This window comes from Pelodiscus sinensis, chromosome 1 (assembly GCF_052426305.1).
Source record: "Pelodiscus sinensis isolate ZL-2025 chromosome 1, ASM5242630v1, whole genome shotgun sequence".
Classification (NCBI taxonomy): Eukaryota; Metazoa; Chordata; order Testudines; family Trionychidae; genus Pelodiscus; species Pelodiscus sinensis.
The window spans coordinates 348,015,108-348,033,233 of NC_143052.1; the positions used below are offsets into that span (position 1 = coordinate 348,015,108).

General features: G+C 60.0%; 1 protein-coding gene across 2 annotated transcripts in view; it reads right to left on the reverse strand.

Moving 5' to 3' along the window:
• Positions 1–18,126, reverse strand: part of INPPL1 (inositol polyphosphate phosphatase like 1) — a 94,017-nt gene that overhangs the window by 22,081 nt on the left and 53,810 nt on the right. For both annotated transcript variants that reach the window (XM_075919634.2, XM_075919635.2), the window contains exons 3-13: positions 13,684–13,834; positions 12,754–12,853; positions 11,988–12,128; positions 11,401–11,491; positions 10,528–10,617; positions 9,548–9,646; positions 5,754–5,904; positions 5,258–5,364; positions 4,441–4,543; positions 3,321–3,517; positions 816–933 (exon numbers count right to left, since the gene is read on the reverse strand). In XM_075919634.2, coding sequence (XP_075775749.2) covers positions 816–933; positions 3,321–3,517; positions 4,441–4,543; positions 5,258–5,364; positions 5,754–5,904; positions 9,548–9,646; positions 10,528–10,617; positions 11,401–11,491; positions 11,988–12,128; positions 12,754–12,853; positions 13,684–13,834 — 1,348 coding nt within the window. The remainder of the gene's footprint in view (positions 1–815; positions 934–3,320; positions 3,518–4,440; positions 4,544–5,257; positions 5,365–5,753; positions 5,905–9,547; positions 9,647–10,527; positions 10,618–11,400; positions 11,492–11,987; positions 12,129–12,753; positions 12,854–13,683; positions 13,835–18,126) is intronic.

Genomic DNA, 18,126 nt, shown 5'->3' on the forward strand with positions numbered 1-18,126 from the left:
GAAGGGGGTGCACCCCACTCAGGCCAGGCTGGAGCGCGGTTCCCAGGGACGCTCGGGGCACTGATGGCCCATGGCAGCGGCCTAAGTGGCCCTGGCAGCATGGAGTGAGCAGAAAAACCTCAAAGCCAATGGGATGGGCGAGGAGGAGAGACCCAGCTGGCGAAGAGGCCTTGAAGCCGGCTTCCTCCAGAGCAGAGGGAGCGACGGAGCCCACTGGGATGGATAAAACAAAAACCAAAAAAACCCCCCAAAGAGTTCAAAATCAATGAATAAAAACTCTGGCTTTTAAAATGTAAAGGAAAGGCCAGTTTATTTTTAAAAGAGAAACCCTATTTAAAATTCAATTTGAAATTGACTATGTTAAGGCCTTAATGTATTATAATCTATGAACATTGTTGAAATTAACTGCAGAAAGTAGTATGAAGAAGTCCATGTTTGCAAACCAGTCAAGCCACTGAGAGTCACTGGCCACGTTTGCTGACGTGCTAAAGCAGCGTTGGACAACCGAGGCCTCTTCTACAGATGCAACAAGAATATATATGTTTTCATTTCAGTTTATTCTGCTCATTCAGTTTGATGCCAAGTCCACTGGAAGATAAGCATCAATTGGGAGCTGAACAAGCAGGAAAACTTGGTTTCCTCTCCCAATCTATGAACAAAAACAAGGTGTGAGCTCCAAACCACTCCCGCAGAAGGTCCCTATGCGGAGTGGTCGGGATCCTCACTCGCTCATTGCCAGCTGTAAGTACAGAGGGCGAGGTCTGTCTGTCCCAGGTACCTAATCTAGCCCCCAAAGCGCCTCGATCGACCCCTACCCAGCGTGTTGGCGATCCCGGTCTTCACGCTCGAGGTGCTGACGTGGCTGATGCGGTTCTCGTGCTCCGGTTTCACCAGGACGGCAATCTTAATGTTCCACAAGGACTGCATGGCGATCTGGCAGGGGGTCAGCAAGACAGGGTTATACCGCCGCTCTCCGGGTGGGGGTGCCGGAGCCCTGCTCAGAGGCAGACGCTGGCCAAGGGGTGGGACAAAGCGTCCCCTAAAGTCGCCGGCCCTGAACCTACGGCGCAACCCACACGTTCACTGTTTGCAGACGGAGCTTTACATGAAGTTTGGCGAGGTTGCAAGCTGCCACAGTGGCTGCTGGGAATTGTAGTCCAGTCTGTCTCCGGAGCAGACACGGGGGATCACCGCTGCTCCCCGCTTTCCCTGTCCAACCAGGACACCACCAAGGCACAACTCAGAGACTTACAGGAGGCTTCTCTCCCTCCTAAGTCTTTTTCGCCTTAAGGCAGGGGTCACCAACCAGTCGATCAGGATCCACCAATAGATCTTGGAGCCTCTGGCAGGGGACCCTGACTGGTTTGGCCAGGAGGCCATCAAGTGCCGGCACTTCAACTGCCCCCTCCCCACTGCTGCTCCTCTCCTGCCCTTTGCCTTGAAGATCCCCCCCCTCCCAGGGACCCTCCTACTTGCTGTGCAGGGAGGAGAGGAGGAGGAGGGTGCTGATGTCAAGGTGCCCCCGTCCCACCCCGTCCCCGTCCCACTCTGTATCCTTTCTCCACAGAGCAGAGAGGGGGCACAACAGGACTTGGGAGGAGTTTGTTGGCTGCTTTAGGGAGTGGTCCAGGGCCAGGGCCAGAGTGAGCCTGCCTTAGCCCCACTGCTCCCCCACCCAGAAGCCACCTGAGGTAAGCACTGCCCAGCTGGAGCCCACATCCCGAAACCCTACCCCGGTCATGACCCCCCTCCTCCACCCCAAGCAGCCCTGCATCCAAACACTGTCCCAGAGCCTGCACCGAGAACCCCCTCCGGCACCCCAACTGCCTGTCCCAAGCTCAGCTCAGAGCCCCTCTCGTACTCCAGATCCCTTCCTCCAGGACCAGAGCCTGCAGCCCAACCCTCTGCCCCAGCCTGGGGAAAGTGAGTGAGGATGAAGGAGGGGGGAGGATGGAGTGAGCAGGGGCGGGGCCTCCCAGAAGGGGCGGGGCCTCCCAGAAGGGGCAGGAAGGAGGCGGGGCAAAGGTGTTTATATTTGAGGTAGCTCTGGGATTGCACTTAAATTCAAAAAGTGAACTGGTGTTAAAAAGGTCGGGGGCCCCGCCTCAAGGAGTTGCCGGGTCTTGTATAATATTAACAGCCACAGCTTTGTCCTGGCAGGAAGAGAGTCAGGGACAGCAAAATGTTCCCATTTGTCTGTGACTTTCTTGCGAGTTCGGGATTTCCCCCCCGCAGCCCTGGGACCTGTCCCTCAGGGCGGGGCCTGGCTCCTCGCTCCAGGCGTGTGGGGTCGCAGCAGCGCTCAGATTTGGCCTACACACCCCCACCCCGCATCATGACAGAGGAGCGGGGCAGAGATCCTGCCACGCCAGCTCGCAGTGCTTGGAGGGGGGAGACAGGCCTGGCCCCACCGGTGGGAACAAGAGCTGCTCTGACTGGGGGAGGGCTCAGCTTCCAGCCCCCCCGCCTCAGGACAGGGTCGGGGTCACGGTGCCAGGGCGGAGGGCACCGTTGCAGGTGCTTGGTGCCCCTCGTCTCTTGGGACATTTTCACCGAGCAGTCACGAAACCCGGGACCCCCGAGCTGACCACGACCGCACCGTGATTCCCGATCAAAAATGCCGTGTCAAATCGGCAGCCCTAATCAGCTTTCTCCCGGGAGGAAAGGGATCCAAATCCTGTTAAACGAAACACCTGCTGGTGCAGAAGGATCCCGAAGCACAAAGCTGGGAGCCTGATTCCCAGGCCCCACTGAAATCTCATGCCTGCACAAATAATGCAGCCACCTCTGGGGAGGGAGTACAGCCGCCAGTGCATAACGCTCTCAATGCTGGGGGGCGAATGGGAAATGCTGGCCAAAGACAATGTGGCTGTGTCCCCCCCCTCCACTCCAAAAGCAAAACCTAGGGGAGTGGGCATATTTACCCCGGAGGTTAAAGGGCTGAGACAGGGGCCACAGACTTTCACGGCTCCAGGCCGTCTCCTAGCCAGGTAGAAACGGCACATCCAGCAAGGAGGAGGATTGAAGAGGACGGTCACCGTAGAAACCGTCTCCCCAAGCGCTTCTGCTATCCTCCGGCCACCCATTGCCTGGGATCCCCTGGATGTGGAGGCTGGATGCTTGGGACCATGGAACAGAGGAGGTTGCAGACAACCTCAGTCTTAAGACGACAGCATCCCAGCATGCAACGCTCCACCGTGATCTGAGCCGTGCTGCCGGAGCACTGCATGCTGGGAAACTCGTGCTCTCCAGGTGCCTCCCCTCATGGCCCAGCGTGCGGCTGCACAGAGCTGCGCAGCCCCCGGCCCCGCAGCCCGTACCGGGCGGTACTCGATCTCCGTGAACTCTTTCAGCACGCCCCGCAGGAAGTCGACCCACTCCTTGTCCCCCATCGAGTTCTCCTGGGTGCCGAAGACGTAGATGTCGTGGGGGATGGTGACCGTCATCTCATCCAGGGTCTTCCCCAGGCCCTTCGACGTGAACCAGGACGTGATGTTCTTGGGCGGCGGGATGCTTCCTGCGAGAAAGGAAGACCGCAGAGCCGTGGTCACAGAGGGTCAGCTTGCTTAGTGCCAGGAGGAGAGGCCCCTGGCTGGGACACCAGTCTGGGCCTTCAGAAAGCAGGGTTTAACTCCCTGCTCTGCAACCGACTCCCTATGATGACCTTGGGCTGGTCATTTAGCTGCTCTGTGCCTCAGTTTCCCCTCTGTACAGTTGGGGAAACAGCCGTGCCCAGCCTGACAGGAGCATGTGAGGATAAATACACTGACGATGTGGAGGTGCCCAGAGGCTGAAGTGATGTGGGCCAGGCAAGAACCACCACATCATGCCACGGCATGTTCACAGAGGAAGCAAGGCTTTGGGATCACACAGGGATGTGTTCTCAGCCTTGGAGGGCTGCAGACAGGTGTGCGGAGGTAGCAACCACCCTGCCTTGCCCATGTTGCTAATACAGGAGGAGAACCTGGTACAGAAAAGTAGAGCTATGACTAACTTAGGGGAGTTGTAAGATGTTCACTTGCAGAAAGTTATTTAGCCACTAGATGTCACTAGGTATTGCATGGAGTTCCAGGCACATGTGGTTCCTGGTAAAGGAGGCAGACAAAGGTGGAACCTGAGAGGTGTGGAAGCCTGTTTATTAGTGCCTGGAGCCTACAGCTGTTTTGTTTAAAAACGCATCCTGTTTAAGACAGACTGCAATTCCTCATGTCCCAACAGCAGAGGGCTGAAGGAGAGCTGGGTAGGATATCTGGCTTGGAGGTAGGATCTCAGACTTCAAGGCATCTAGGTGGGAGCTGTTTAGTGAGGCAGGATACTCCCTGTGCTGCTCCCTGGGCTGAGGGGAACTCCCATAGGGCACCATCCCACATCACCATGTGCCCCATGCGGCCGGAGGGCAGCTCCCAAAAGCCTCTGCCCCAGGCTCCCCGTGGCACTGACCCATGTTCCACGTGCCGATGAAGATGGAGATCATGTCGGGCTCGTCCTGCTTGGAATGTTTGTTTTTCATCAGCTGGAGCAGCTGGCAGAATGCTTCCCGCTTCTGGAGGAAAGGCAGGCACAGGACAAGACAGGGAGCAGTTTGCCCACCACTGAAATGCAACCACTGCTGGGGGGGAACGTGGGTTCTTTTTAACAGGGCCCAACAACACTACACAGCAGCTGAGGACAGGAAGTGAAGGATTTCGTAACCAGCTGCAGGGCGGGATTTGGGCATGATGGATGGTCAGGCGTGGTTGTGGCCTTGGTTTTAAAGGCAGCGCTTCCGCACCCTTATGAACTTGCTGGGCCTCAGGTCAGTGCACAAGTCCCATCTTGGAATTGGGGTTATACCCGGCCCTTTGCTTCCCCTGCATTGTCACAAGTAGCAAACCGTGCCCTGGGCGACAGCTATGCAGCCCCTTTAATTACACCCTGGGTGACCCTCGGGGTGGCCAGCCTGCGGCGCCCCTGGGTGCCCTGGGGTCCCTGTCTCTGCAGTTCCCATCCTGCCAACAGCCTTGTGGCTGCTGCATAAGGAACAGGCGCCTCCCCCTCCCAGTGCCGGGCTGGCAGGGGCGAAGCCGGCTGCTGTCAGCACAGTCAGCGGTCCTGGGTAGATTTCCTACCGCAGGGTTTATTTTTAAAATGTAATTTCTTCCGAGACTAGAACTGCCCTCGGACGCTTTCAGGGAGCCCCGCTCCCTCCCGGCCCGCGGCCTCCGCGCTGCGTGGGCCGGGCCACCCCCGACACAGGCATAACCGAGCCATGACTCACCCTGGCGCTGACGAAGACAAAATCTTTCCGCTGAGTCTTATCCTTCTCCTTCTCGAAGACGATCCCCAGCTTATTCTGCACCCGCTGGGACTTGATCAGCTGTCGGACTGGGGAGCGGCACGGACAAATCAGAGCAGGCGGGAACCTCGGTGGGCCGGCCCCGCTGCTCTCCCGCCACCCCGGGAGGAAGCCAAAGCGCAGCGGAGGCGGCAGGACAGGGCAGACCACCGGGCCTGACGACGGGCCCCCCCCCGAGGGCCGTAGAGGAGGGTGCGGGGAGACACACGGTGCCACGCTACGAGCCGGTATCGCGGGCGAGTGAGCGAGGCGGTTCTGGGGCCAGATCTAATCCTGTCATATGCTCTGGGGCAGCCCCATAGCTGCCCCTCCTCTAACCCCATCCCTGAGCCCTACCCCACAGAAACAAGAGGGAGCCAGGGAGCAGCAGGGGGCCGGTCCCAAAGGACCCAGCGGTGGTGGGGGGGAGCCCTCTTACTCTTCTCGTGCGTAAACGTGTTCCAGTCCTCCTGGGAGTCTTTCTGTTTCTTCAGCACCACCAGCTTCCCGCCCTCCACGTCCACGCTCAGCGTGTACTTCTGCGACTTGCCGATCTTGGTCAGGTCCCCCAAGGTGACGTCCAGCTTCACCTGGCAGAGAGACGGCCGCAGGTAGAAGGGGCGCCGGGGGCAGCTCGGGATGGGCCGCGCCCAGCCGGGGTCAATGGAGCTACGCCGGGACGGAACTTGGCCCAGTGACTAGACTCCTACCCAGTGTTCTCGGCAAGAGAGGGCCCCAGATGAGGGCGGGGAGCGGCGCGGGGGAGAACCGGCGCTAGGGTTTGTCACGTGCCAGCTCACCCTGCCCTGTGCATTCCTGCGGCTCCCGGCTCGGCAAAGCACAAACCTCCGCCCGAGGGAAGGGCAGAAGCTTCGGGATGGCAAGAGGGGGTGTCCGCACCCCGCCCAGGGCCCGGAGGGGCGCAGGGCGAAAGGGAGCTCAGAAGCCCACAGTAAGGGGAAAGCAGGAGGCGATTTGCACCCTGCTCAGCTTCCTCACTCCTGGCGCCCGAGAGCCAGGCCCACGCTGAGGGAGAGGAGAGGCAGGAAGTGGCCCAGAGCGGCACACGAGGAGCCTCCGTCTCAATATAGAATCATAGAATCATAGAATCATAGAATCATAGGACTGGAAGGGACCTCGAGAGGTCATCGAGTCCAGCCCCCTGCCCTCAAGGCAGGATCAAGCTCCGTCTACACCATCCCTGACAGATGTCTATCTAACCTGTTCTTAAATATCTCCAGAGAGGGAGATTCCACCACCTCCCTTGGCAATTTATTCCAATATTTGACCACCCTGACAGTTAGGAATTTTTTCCTAATGTCCAATCTAAACCTCCCCTGCTGCACTTTAAGCCCATTACTCCTTGTCCTGTCCTCAGAAACCAAGAGGAACAAATTTTCTCCTTCCTCCTTGTGACACCCTTTTAGATATTTGAAAACCACTATCATGTCCCCCCTTAATCTTCTTTTTTCCAAACTAAACAAGCCCAGTTCATGAAGCCTGGCTTCATAGGTCATGTTCTCTAAACCTTTAATCATTCTTGTCGCTCTTCTCTGTACCCTTTCCAATTTCTCCACATCTTTCTTGAAATGTGGCGCCCAGAACTGGACACAGTACTCCAGCTGAGGCCTAACTAGTGCAGAGTAGAGAGGCAGAATGACTTCACGAGTTTTGCTTACAACACACCTGTTAATACAACCTAGAATCATATTTGCTTTTTTTGCAACAGCATCACACTGTTGACTCATATTCAACTTGTGGTCCACTATGACCCCTAGATCCCTTTCTGCCATGCTCCTTCCTAGACAGTCGCTTCCCATCTTGTATGTATGGAACTGATTGTTCCTTCCTAAGTGGAGCACTTTGCATTTCTCTCTATTAAACCTCATCCTGTTTACCTCCGACCAATATGTTGCAGGGCTGCTCCCCAAGAAAGCCCCGGCTGGGATCTGGAGGGGAGGGAAGGCCTGGATCCCCCTTCCCTGCCTGACGGAGGGCGAGGCCCCCGTCTGGACCTAGATTGTGAGGAGCCAGACATCCCGACTTCACCCCACCTGCCTGGAAGGCGCGAGACAGGAACCCAGACACACCACCAGGCCCCACGGCGGCTCCACCACAGCCGGAGTCAAGCAGCTGATGACCCAATTTAGCAGAATGGGGCTTCCACTGCTTTCATAGCCCCAACATGAATCCTAACCCTAACCTTAACCCTAATCCTAAACCTAAGCCTAACCCTTACCCTCACCCTCACCCTAATCCTAAATCTAAACCTAACCTTCACCTTCACCCTCACCCTCACCCTCACCCTAATCCTAAACCTACCCCTAACCCTAACCCTAACCCTAACCCTAACCCTAACCCTAACCCTAACCCTAACCCTCACCCTCACCCTAATCCTAACCCTACCCCTAACCCTAACCTTCACCCTCACCCTAACCCTAACCCTAACCCTAACGCTCACCCTAATCCTAACCCTACCCCTAACCCTAACCCTAACCCTAACCCTAACCCTAACCTTCACCCTCACCCTAACCCTAACCCTAACCCTAACCCTAACCCTAACCCTAACCCTAACCCTAACCCTAATCCTAACCCTAACCCTAACCCTAACCCTCACCCTAATCCTAACCTCACCCTAACCTTCACCTTCACCCTAACCCTAACCTGCACCCTAATCCTAGCCTCACCATAACCCATACCCTAATCCTAACCCCACCCTAACCTGAACCCTAATCCTAATCCTTGCAAGTATCAGAGGGGTGGCCGTGTTATCTTAGATCTGCAAAAGCGGCGAGGAGTCCTGTGGCACTTTACAGACTAACAGATTTATTGGAGCATAAGCTTTCGTGGGAAAAGACCCACTTCATCAGATGCATTTGACGAAGTGGGTCTTTGCCTATGAAAGCTTATGCTCCAATAAACTGTTAATCTATAAGGTGCCACAGGACTTCTCGTCCCGAATCCTTGCCTCACCCTCACCCTAACCCTCACCATCACCCTAATCCTAACCCTTATCCAACTCCTAATCCTAGCCCTCACCATAACCCCAAACCTCACCCTAACCCTCACCATCACCCTCACCATCACCCTAATCCTAACCCTTATCCAACTCCTAATCCTAGCCCTCACCATAACCCCAAACCTCACCCTAATCCTAACCATAACCTGAACCCTAACCCTAACCCTAACCCTAACCCTAATCCTATCCCTAATCCTAACCCTCATCCGACTCCTAACCCTAACCCTAACCCTAACCCTAACCCTCACCCTAACCCTCACCCTAATCCTATCCCTAATCCTAACCCTCATCCGACTCCTAATCCTAGCCCTCACCCTAACCCTAACCATAACCTGAACCCTAACCCTGATTCTAACAGTCACCCTCATTCTAATCCTAACCCAAATCCAGACCCTAACCCTAACCCTAATCCTAACCAAAAAAACTTTAAAAACAACAAATAGTCTTGCAGCACCTTAGAGACTAACAAACCATGTAGCTGGTATCATGAGCTTACGTGGGCACAGCCCACTTCTTCAGAGGGCGGGAGTTGTAAAAGGTCCAGTAACCCTAACTCTAACCCAGACCCGAACCTGAACAGCTGCTTGGTTTGCTCCTCAGCTCTACGACTGGGAGCAGCTCCAGAAATGTGTCATTCCTGATCACCCAGGAGCTGCCTGCGCACCGGAGCGATCCCGGAACAGACCCCGGCCCTGCTATGCTTCTCAAGGGCCAGCGCTTTGCGCCTGAACCCCTCTGGCTTGTTGTGGGGAGAGGGAGTGCTCAGATGAACCCCCCGATGCAAGCCCACCCTGGCCTGGTTCCCAGAGAGGAGGGAAGGAATACGAGCAAAACCCTTCCCATCAGACTGTGGTGCTGTCACAGTTGAACCCAGACCCTGGCTCCGATTCCCCCTAGACTGATCCCAAACTCCGGCCCCGGTTCACCCCAGAATCCCACCCCAGCTTCGAGCAAACCCCTGGACCTCAGACCTTAGCTCTGATCCCTTCTAGAAACCCAGCCCCCGGCTGGGAGCCCTCAGCTAACACTATCCCCAGCACGGGACACCAGCCTCTCTTCATCCCCTCACCGGGGCAAACCGGCACCAGCCAAGAGCCCTTTCCTGGCCGGGTGAGTGGCAGCTTTGGCGGCCTGGGGCTGCCCCCACCCACAGGAGCTGGGAGGGGGGGATCTGCCCTCCCCTCCGCCCCCCGAGCCACAGGAGGCGGCTTTACCTCGAAAGCCTGCACGGGAATGCTCTTGGCTTTGCGGCAGGAGGGCTGGGCCGGGGCAGACTGCGCGGTGGAGCTCATGTCCTGGAGAGCTTTCAGAGCCTGACGGGGGAGAGAATCCACACGGCCCGGTCATGCGCGGCACCCGCTGGGTCTCCTGCTCCTTTGCAGCCTGGGACTGGCTCTCCCGGCGTTAGCCCTGCCCCACCGCTACCTGAGCCGATCCCGCCGCTGCCTACGGGCTGCGCTGTGGGATGCAGCCTGGTTCCTGCTGGGATCAGCAGATCCCTCGCCCCCCTCACCACAGCCAAGGCGGCCCTTGGGTGTGTAGTTGTTTGCCGGGCTCTGTCGACCATGTGGCCGGAGGAAAACGCATGGGAGGTGAGAGACCAGCAGGCACAGCCAGACGAGGGGCCCAGCCCTGCCCCGGCGTGAGCCAGGACCTGGCTAGGCCAGACACCGCAGTCACAGAGCAGGTGGAAATCACGCTGTTATGCCACGGCTGGCTGGCTCTGGCAGGGGCTGTGAGTCCCCTACCACAGCTGAGCGGGCCCGGGCAGGACTGAGAAGATGGGGGTCAGACCCACAGAACCCTGGCACCATCGGCGGGGCACTCAGCCACCCACGAAGTCAGTGGGGACAATGGGTGCTCTGTGCAGGTGACAGACAGGCTGTGGCTATGTGACTTGCCCATGCCCCATGAGGGAATTGGTGTCAGAGCGCCTAGGTTCCCAGCTCTGCCCTGCTGCATGGGTCAGTCCCTCACTCCCACGGCCAAACCCAGCAGCAGCAGGATGCAGCTTGGGGCGTAGCACCAGCCAGAGTGACCCTGCCACACGTACGGCATCCCATGGCAACACAGTAACGGGGCCTGCGTCCACAGTCCAGCCCCCCCGGATCCATGCAGATCGGACGGGTTTGTGTCCCCAGCCCTGTTCTGACACAGGCCTAGGGGGCTTAAGGGGCCGGGCCAGTTCACTCGCCTTCTTCTCGATGCTGGACAGGAAGTCCTTCAGGACCGACAGCTTCAGCACCAGGCTCTCCAGCTCCTGTTCTCCTGTCTGGCCGGCAGGCTGCAGCCGCGAGAGGGGTCAAAGCAGAGAACGCTCAGCGGCCACGCCGGGCAGCCCGACGGCAGCCGCCTCACAGCCCCAGCCAAGCCTAACGCGCACAGCGGGGTGCAGGATCAGGGGCGCGTAGGCCGGGGTCTCCTCTGTCCCCACAATGCGGGCACGGTTCGTTCTCCTGACCAAATGCCTTCCCGTGAGCGGGCTTCTCAGAAAGGCTCAGGGCTCCCTTTCTGGAGATGGGGAAACTGAGGCACGGAGTCGGTGGAACGACCCATTTCTGGCCAGCTGGCCGATTTGCAGCAGAGCGAGGCCAGAGCTCCCCAGCCGGGCTCTTCCCCCTCAGGCTCTGGGAGCTGACACCACGGGGCGACTCGGCCCCTCGGGAGGCTAGTGGAGACGCTAGTGCTGGACAGGCCGGCAGCCGAGGGGCAAGAGGCTCAGAGTCCCGCACCCACTTCGCTGCCCCCTGGGGACGCGCGCTGCATCTGCTGAGCCTGGTTCCCAGAGCATGCTGGGAGGAGATGGCCAAACCCGACTAACATCTCCAGGGCCATGTCCTGCAGGGGGCGCCAGGTGGCCACTCCCCCAGCTGGCATCGTAAGGGGGGGAAGGGCGACTGAGTCTAGACCCATTGTGTCTGGTGTGGCAGGCAGGGGGTGCTCCCCTCCTCGGGCCTACAGGAGCAGGGACGCCATCACCCGCTGCAGCGGCTGCTGCGTTGACCACACGGTGGCGCCCCACCGCTGCCCACCCGCACGGCACCCAACTACTGCCCCCCGGCCTTACCTGCTGGAGGATCCGGGAGACCACGGGCGAACTCTGCTGGTCAAACACCTTGGTGAGGATCTCCAGCCCCGTCAAGACCTTGTCCACCTCGCTGCAAGGCAGAGGTGCATTCGGACATCAGCCAGCAAGCCCCGGGGCCGGGCACCACCCGGGCATCCCCACTCCAGACGGTGGGCAGAGCTGGCCGCCCCAGGGCCGGGCATCACTTGGGCGCCCCCAGCCCAGCCTGAGGGCAGAGCTGGCAGGTCAGAGCCAGACGGCCAGGGGCTGGCGGGGGTTCAATGGGAGACTGGAAGTGGCGCCGGCAGCTTTGCATGCATTGGGCCCCCTGGGCTGAACTGTGAGCAGGGCCTGGGGGAGAATGAAGCGGGGCCGTCTGTGGGACTGGAGCTATACCCCCCATTCCTCAGTCCCCCCGGGCCTGCCCCCTCCCCACCGCTACAGCAGCGCCCAGAGGTGGGGGATGCCCACTCGCCCTGCGCGCCTCCTAGTGGCAGCTCCGAGCCACAGCGCCCCCGGCAGAGACAGCCCCCGCGAGGTGGGCCCGGGAGCCACTGGGGGGCGCCAGGCTCCAGGCCGGCCCTTACCTGTGCAGCCTTTTGCAGGAGGTGACCAGGGTCTTGTTGAGATGGGGCAGGCTGGTGGCCCCGGCCTTGACGGCCTCCAGGTCCAGGGTGTAGCTGCCTTTCAGGTACTCGTGGGACACCGTGGTGAGACCGTTGGTGGCACTGCAGGGGGGGCATGGCGGTTAGGCAGAGGGGGGCCGGCCACAGGGGCATGGGCACAAGAGGGCCATGCCCTGGGCAGGGTGTGGGAGGGCACGACGGGCGGGCAGGCTCGGATCCGGTGCTAGGGGGTCCCAGGACAGCACCTCCATGGGGCCCCCCTCTCGGAGGGAGCATCATTCTGGGGAGGGACACCTATGAGAGTGTGTGCACAGACGGGGGCAAAAGCACACGGGTGTATTGGATGGTGAGTGTGCATGTGCGAGCCCCAGTGTGCAAAGGTGTAAGTAATGGGGGCTGTGGGTCAGGAGGGGGGCACAGGCAGAGAGGGGGCTATGGGCCAGGAGGGAGGGGCACAGGCAGAAAGGGGGCTGTGGAGCAAGAGGGGGGCACAGGCAGAGAGGGGGCTATGGGCCAGGAGGGGGGCACAGGCAGAGAGGGGGCTATGGGCCAGGAGGGAGGTCACAGGCAGAAAGGGGGCTGTGGAGCAGGAGGGAGGGGCACAGGCAGAAAGAGGGCTGTGGGTCAGGAAGGGGGGCACGTGTGGGTGAGGAGCGGGGGGCACCAGCAACCCCCTTGTGCAGGATCTCTGGGCCCCCCCTGCGATTCTGGGACAGAAGCTCTTTACCTATCGACGGCCCCGTCCTGCATGGCTGGCCCGAGGCTGGCGGGGGAGAAGCTGGTGGAGCCAGAGCGCGGCGGTAACGGGGGCTTGTCGTCCTCCCCATCTAGAAGGAAGGAGCAGAGCCAAGTCACAGGCCGCGGTGGGACCAGGGCCTTGTACATCTCCACTAACTGGCTCACATCACTGGGCCCATCTACCCTGGTATCCCGTCTCCTGAGACCCTGGCTCACATCAATGGGCCCATCCACCCTGGTATCCCGTCTCCTGAGACCCTGGCTCACATCAATGGGCCCATCTACCCTGGTATCCCGTCTCCTGAGACCCTGGCTCACATCACTGGGCCCATCTACCCTGGTATCCCGTCTCCTGAGACCCTGGCTCACATCACTGGGCCCATCTACCCTGGTATCCCGTCTCCTGAGACCCTGGCTCACATCACTGGGCCCATCTACCCTGGTATCCCGTCTCCTGAGATCCTGGCTCACATCACTGGGCCCATTCACCCTGGTATCCCGTCTCCTGAGACCCTGGCTCACATCACTGGGCCCATCTACCCTGGTATCCTGTCTCCTGAGACCCTGGCTCACATCACTGGGCCCATCCACCCTGGTATCCCATCTCCTGAGACCCTGGCTCACATCACTGGGCCCATCCACCCTGGTATCCCGTCTCCTGAGACCCTGGCTCACATCAATGGGCCCATCCACCCTGGTATCCCGTCTCCTGAGACCCTGGCTCACATCAATGGGCCCATCTACCCTGGTATCCTGTCTCCTGAGACCCTGGCTCACATCAATGGGCCCATCCACCCTGGTATCCCGTCTCCTGAGACCCTGGCTCACATCACTGGGCCCATCCACCCTGGTATCTCGCCTCCTACCTGCTGAGCTCACCCCCCGAGCTGGCTGGAGAAGGAAGCCAACACGGCCGTACCTGAGTAGTCCCTGTCCTCGGCATTCTCCTTCTCCTTCTCGCGCTCGACGGGGAAGAGCAGGGTGCAGACCAGGCCCTGGTTGGGCTGCAGGTAGAGTGCAATCAGCTCGCCCAGGGTCTTGAAGCGTCTCACCTGGACTCCCTGGGACGTCTGGGGGCACAAGGGGGCGGAGAGAAGCCGTCAGCATGGACAGGGGCCAGCCCGGCTCCGCGCGCCCCGTACAACCCGCCTGGGACCGAGCACCAGCTGGCAGCCGGGCCCTGGTCACCGCACTAAGGCCAGCCAGGTGCCCCCAGTAGCCAGCCCCCAGGGCACCACACTGAGACCAGCCAGGCACCCTGAACAGCCAGCTCCCTGATCAACCGCCCAGCGCAGCCAGCGTGCGCCTTCGTCCTTCCCCAGAGATCCTAGCGACAGCCTCTGGATCTACCGTCCTCTCTCGCCTCCTCCGCCACCTGGACCTCCACACCCGCCCTTCCCACCCCGCTCCCTAGCCAGGGCTTTTATCCTCCCCACCGCCAGGCCCCAGCCTCTCTTCCTTCAGCAGCGCCCAGAGACCTTGACTCCGGTCCCACCAGGGTTTCCTGGAAGCTGGACGCTTGGGTGGCCACCCAGGAGATTCTTGGCACCTAGCTGAGTAGCAGAGCTGGCAGCACATGCTTCTACTTGTAGTGCACATCCACATGTGCCTCAGTGCACAGAACAACATTTATTCCACACATGGATGGAAAACCCCCCTGAGGGAACACTGATCCCCACATGTGCCAGGTGCGGCATAGACGCCAGCTGAGATCAGGGCCTTCACGGTGCAGCCCAGATCCCAATAGAAACCAGGGCTGACCCAGATGAGAGTGTTCAGTAGGAACGGCACATGCCTAGGAGGAGACAAGGCGGCAGAGAGGCTGGTCTAGGTGGACCCCGGTGAGGTCTGTACAAGGAACCGGGGGTCACAGCACATCTGGCCACCCCGCCGGAGCCTCCCTTGCCATCTGCGGACAGCTGCCGCCGCCCCTGAATGCCCCTCCTCATTGCCCGTGACTGGTCCCCTCCCCTTCTTCTCCCTCATGTCCCCTCCTCCGCTGCCCCTCGCGCTCAGGGCCGGTGCTTTCTCCTCTCTCCACCCAGAGCCCTCCCTTCTGCCACACGGCCTGTCAGCGCTAACGCCCCCCAGAGCAGGGACTGAACCGGGAGCCTTTGGGAGCCCGGGGGCCAGCCTCTGTCCCGGAGCTAAAGGCAGAGCCTCTCTACAGGTTGGACCTCCCTGGTCCGGCACAGTTGGGACCTCACCAGCCCTGAAAAAATGAATTTTCAGGACCAGGGGAAGTGTCCCCCGACACGGGCTCCGAGCCAGTCGGTCCCCGGCCTCTGGCCCCTCTCCCCTGCTCTGCCGCTGCTGGCCCTGGCCCTAGGCTGCCTTTGGTGGCTGGGCTTCTCCAGCCCTGGCCCTGGCCCTGGCCCTGGGCTGCCTTTGGCGGCTGGGCTTCTCCAGCCCTGACCCTGGCCCTGGCCCTGGGCTGCCTTTGGCGGCTGGGCTTCTCCGGCCCTGGCCCTAGCTCAGCCGGGCTGCCGGCTCTCTTGCCATTCGGCTCCGGAGCTCTCTGGTCCAGGAGCATCCGTGGTCCTGCAGGACCACAGATGTTGCTGGACCAGAGTACCGGTTTTCAGAGGAGAAGAGGTAGTTTCAGGGGCAGGCCACTAGGGGGCGACCTGCTCCGTGGCGGGAGGCCTACCCTGATGTGGGCACAGCTCTGTAGCTCCAGGGCCACGGGGCGGGGCGGGGGGGGGGGGGCATACGTGGCAGCATTCACCCCGCCACTCGGCCCTTCCCCCACGCCAGCGCTCACCCCACGGCTGAGCAGCCTGCCTGGCAGGGAGGTATTTTTGTGGAAGCGTCTCCACAGCCCTATGTCCCCCGCTAGGAGCCGAGGGCCCAGTGTTCCTCCCGCCGTCCCTTCTCCCAGCCAGAAATCCCGTCTCAGGGGCAGCTGGGGAAAGCCCTGAGCCCCTCTTACTGGCGAGGGCAGCGGGGCCCTGAGAACAGAGCCCACAGGACAAAGACCAGCAGGATCAAACATCCTCTCAAAGCCCTTTGCTGCCAGCAAACGGACCCCTGCTCTGGCTGGCCAGTTTCCCTGCCAGTCTGGGCCACAGGCACCTTGTGTTCTAACCACTAAACCACGCCCAGAACAGCCCTCGGGCACTTGGCAAGACAAGGCAACCAGACAGGAACTGGGGATCCCGGTGCTGCAGGCGGCTGCAGAAGCCACTTTTGGGGCTGTTCCGGGTGTATTTTCCCTGCGCCACGAGTGGGGATTGGCTGACTCCTTCAGAAGGAGGAGGGACCACATTTTGTGCCGCTGAGCTAGGGATTGGGAGACACGGCGCACCGCATTATGAGCTAAGCATTCCTGGAGTTTCACCCCGGCTCTGACACTGCTCTCAGTAGCACCCCAAGTCACTCTGCTTTTCTGTGCCTCGGTTTCCCCAGCTATGGTCCTGAGCACATCATGAGGATTCTCGAGTTAAAGGCTGAGCTGCACCATGGCCTTGGCAAGGCAGGAGACGCTGCCATCACACGACCTTACTCATGCACGTCTGGCTTTCATCCACTGAGAACGGACGTGTGACCGCGTAAACAGTCGCCTAAACAACAGTTGGGTCACGCCAGTGGCAAATTCGAAAAGTTGAAAACCCCCTGGCTGTGTCTACACTGGGCCACTTATTCCGGAAAATCAGCCGCTTTTCCGGAATAAGCTGCGAACTGTCTACACTGGCCCCTTGAATTTCCGGAAAAGCACTGACGATCTACTGTAAGAAATCAGCTGCTTTTCCGGAAAAATTATGCTGCTCCCGCTTGGGCAAAAGTCCTTTTTCCAGAAAACTGTTCCGGAAAAGGACCAGTGTAGACAGCACAGTAGTCTTTTCCGCAAAAAAGCCCCTATCGGGAAAATGGCCATCGGGGCTTTTTTCCGGAAAAGTGCGTCTACATTGGCCACAGACGCTTTTCCGGAAAAAGGGCTTTTCCGGAAAAGCATCCTGCCAACGTAGATGCTCTTTTTCCGGAAATACGTATAACGGAAAACTGTTCCGTTTTAAGCATTTCCGGAAAATCATGCCAGTGTAGACGTAGCCCCTGAGTTTCGGGTCCCAACAGAAAGGAAAGTTTGTGGCGACGTGAAAAGCGAGGAAAATGCCTGTTTCCGGGCCTTCCGCTCCAACCAAAGCCAGAGGCTGCCTTTTGACTGCGCCCCTCTTGTAGTGCCAGGGATTTTCGAAAAATGCCATCCCAGGAAAAGGCGTTCCAAGCCAAACCATCCAACTGTGTGGATCGTTTCCGGGGGGGGGGGGGGGGGGAGACGTCTTCCACACCAAGAGAACTGGGCAAAACCAGCCTCAATTCACGACATGGTTGGGTGCCACCAAATCCTGCATTTTTCAGCTGGACAGAAGCGTCGTCTGAAAAACGCTGCTCTCCTCTGGGCTGAGACACCGGGCAGCGTGTCCCGCAGCGCTGGGTGGCACGGACAGCGGGCACTGGCATGAGCTGCCCCAGGTGACTGGTCCAAACGGCGGGCATTCCTCTCCAGTGCCTGCTCACTAGCCATCGTGGACACAGCACCCACTGGGCCCTGGGCTGGCAAGTGCGGGTGCCCGGTAGAGATCTGCCCGGCTGAGCATTCTGGGAGAAGCATGCCTGGCGCACCAATCTGAGGCCCTGCCTGATCTCAGCCCAGCGCTGGGCCTGGTGGGTGAGACTGGGCGGGGTTAGGATTCTGCAGCTGTCACTCTGGGGCGAGCGCGGGGGAGGCTGACTCCGCAATCCGGAGGGCAAGGCTGGCACGGGAGCTGGCGCACACACAACGCCCTCCTTTCTGTGGCCGGGCCTCCCCGGGGCCTGTTCTTTCCTGTCTGCAGGACAGCACAAAGGGGCTACTGTAGGGCTATAAATACTTCGGTGCACGGACCGGCCTGACTTCCTGCCAAGATCAGCAGCGTCTGCGCCGGCCGGACACGCTGCAAAGCCCTGGAAAGCCCGGGGCACGCGGCCTGCATTTCCACTGCCCCCGCTCTCAGCCAGGGCCCGGGAACACAGGCACCTCGACACGGACCCCGCACCCTGTACCCAAGGGCATCCCTCTGGGGCCGACCTTCTCCTGTGTTGGAGGGGGGAACCCCAGAGCAGACAGAGCCCTAAGTCCATCCAGGCGAAAGGCGGGGGGAGCCTGCACATGCTGAGAAAAGGGAGGTCAAGGGGAGCTAAGAGCCCTGGCAGTCCCAAACCCTGCGCTCCAGCTAGCTCTGCGCCCAGCTGTGCACCTCGACAGGGGATCCCGTGGGCAGGGCTCTTTCACCGAGGGAGGGAGGCCAGTCCGAGGCCCAGCTGGGGTGTGCTGGGCACCCAGGGGGCAGCATCGCTCTGTTCTCCCCTTCCCACTCGGCTC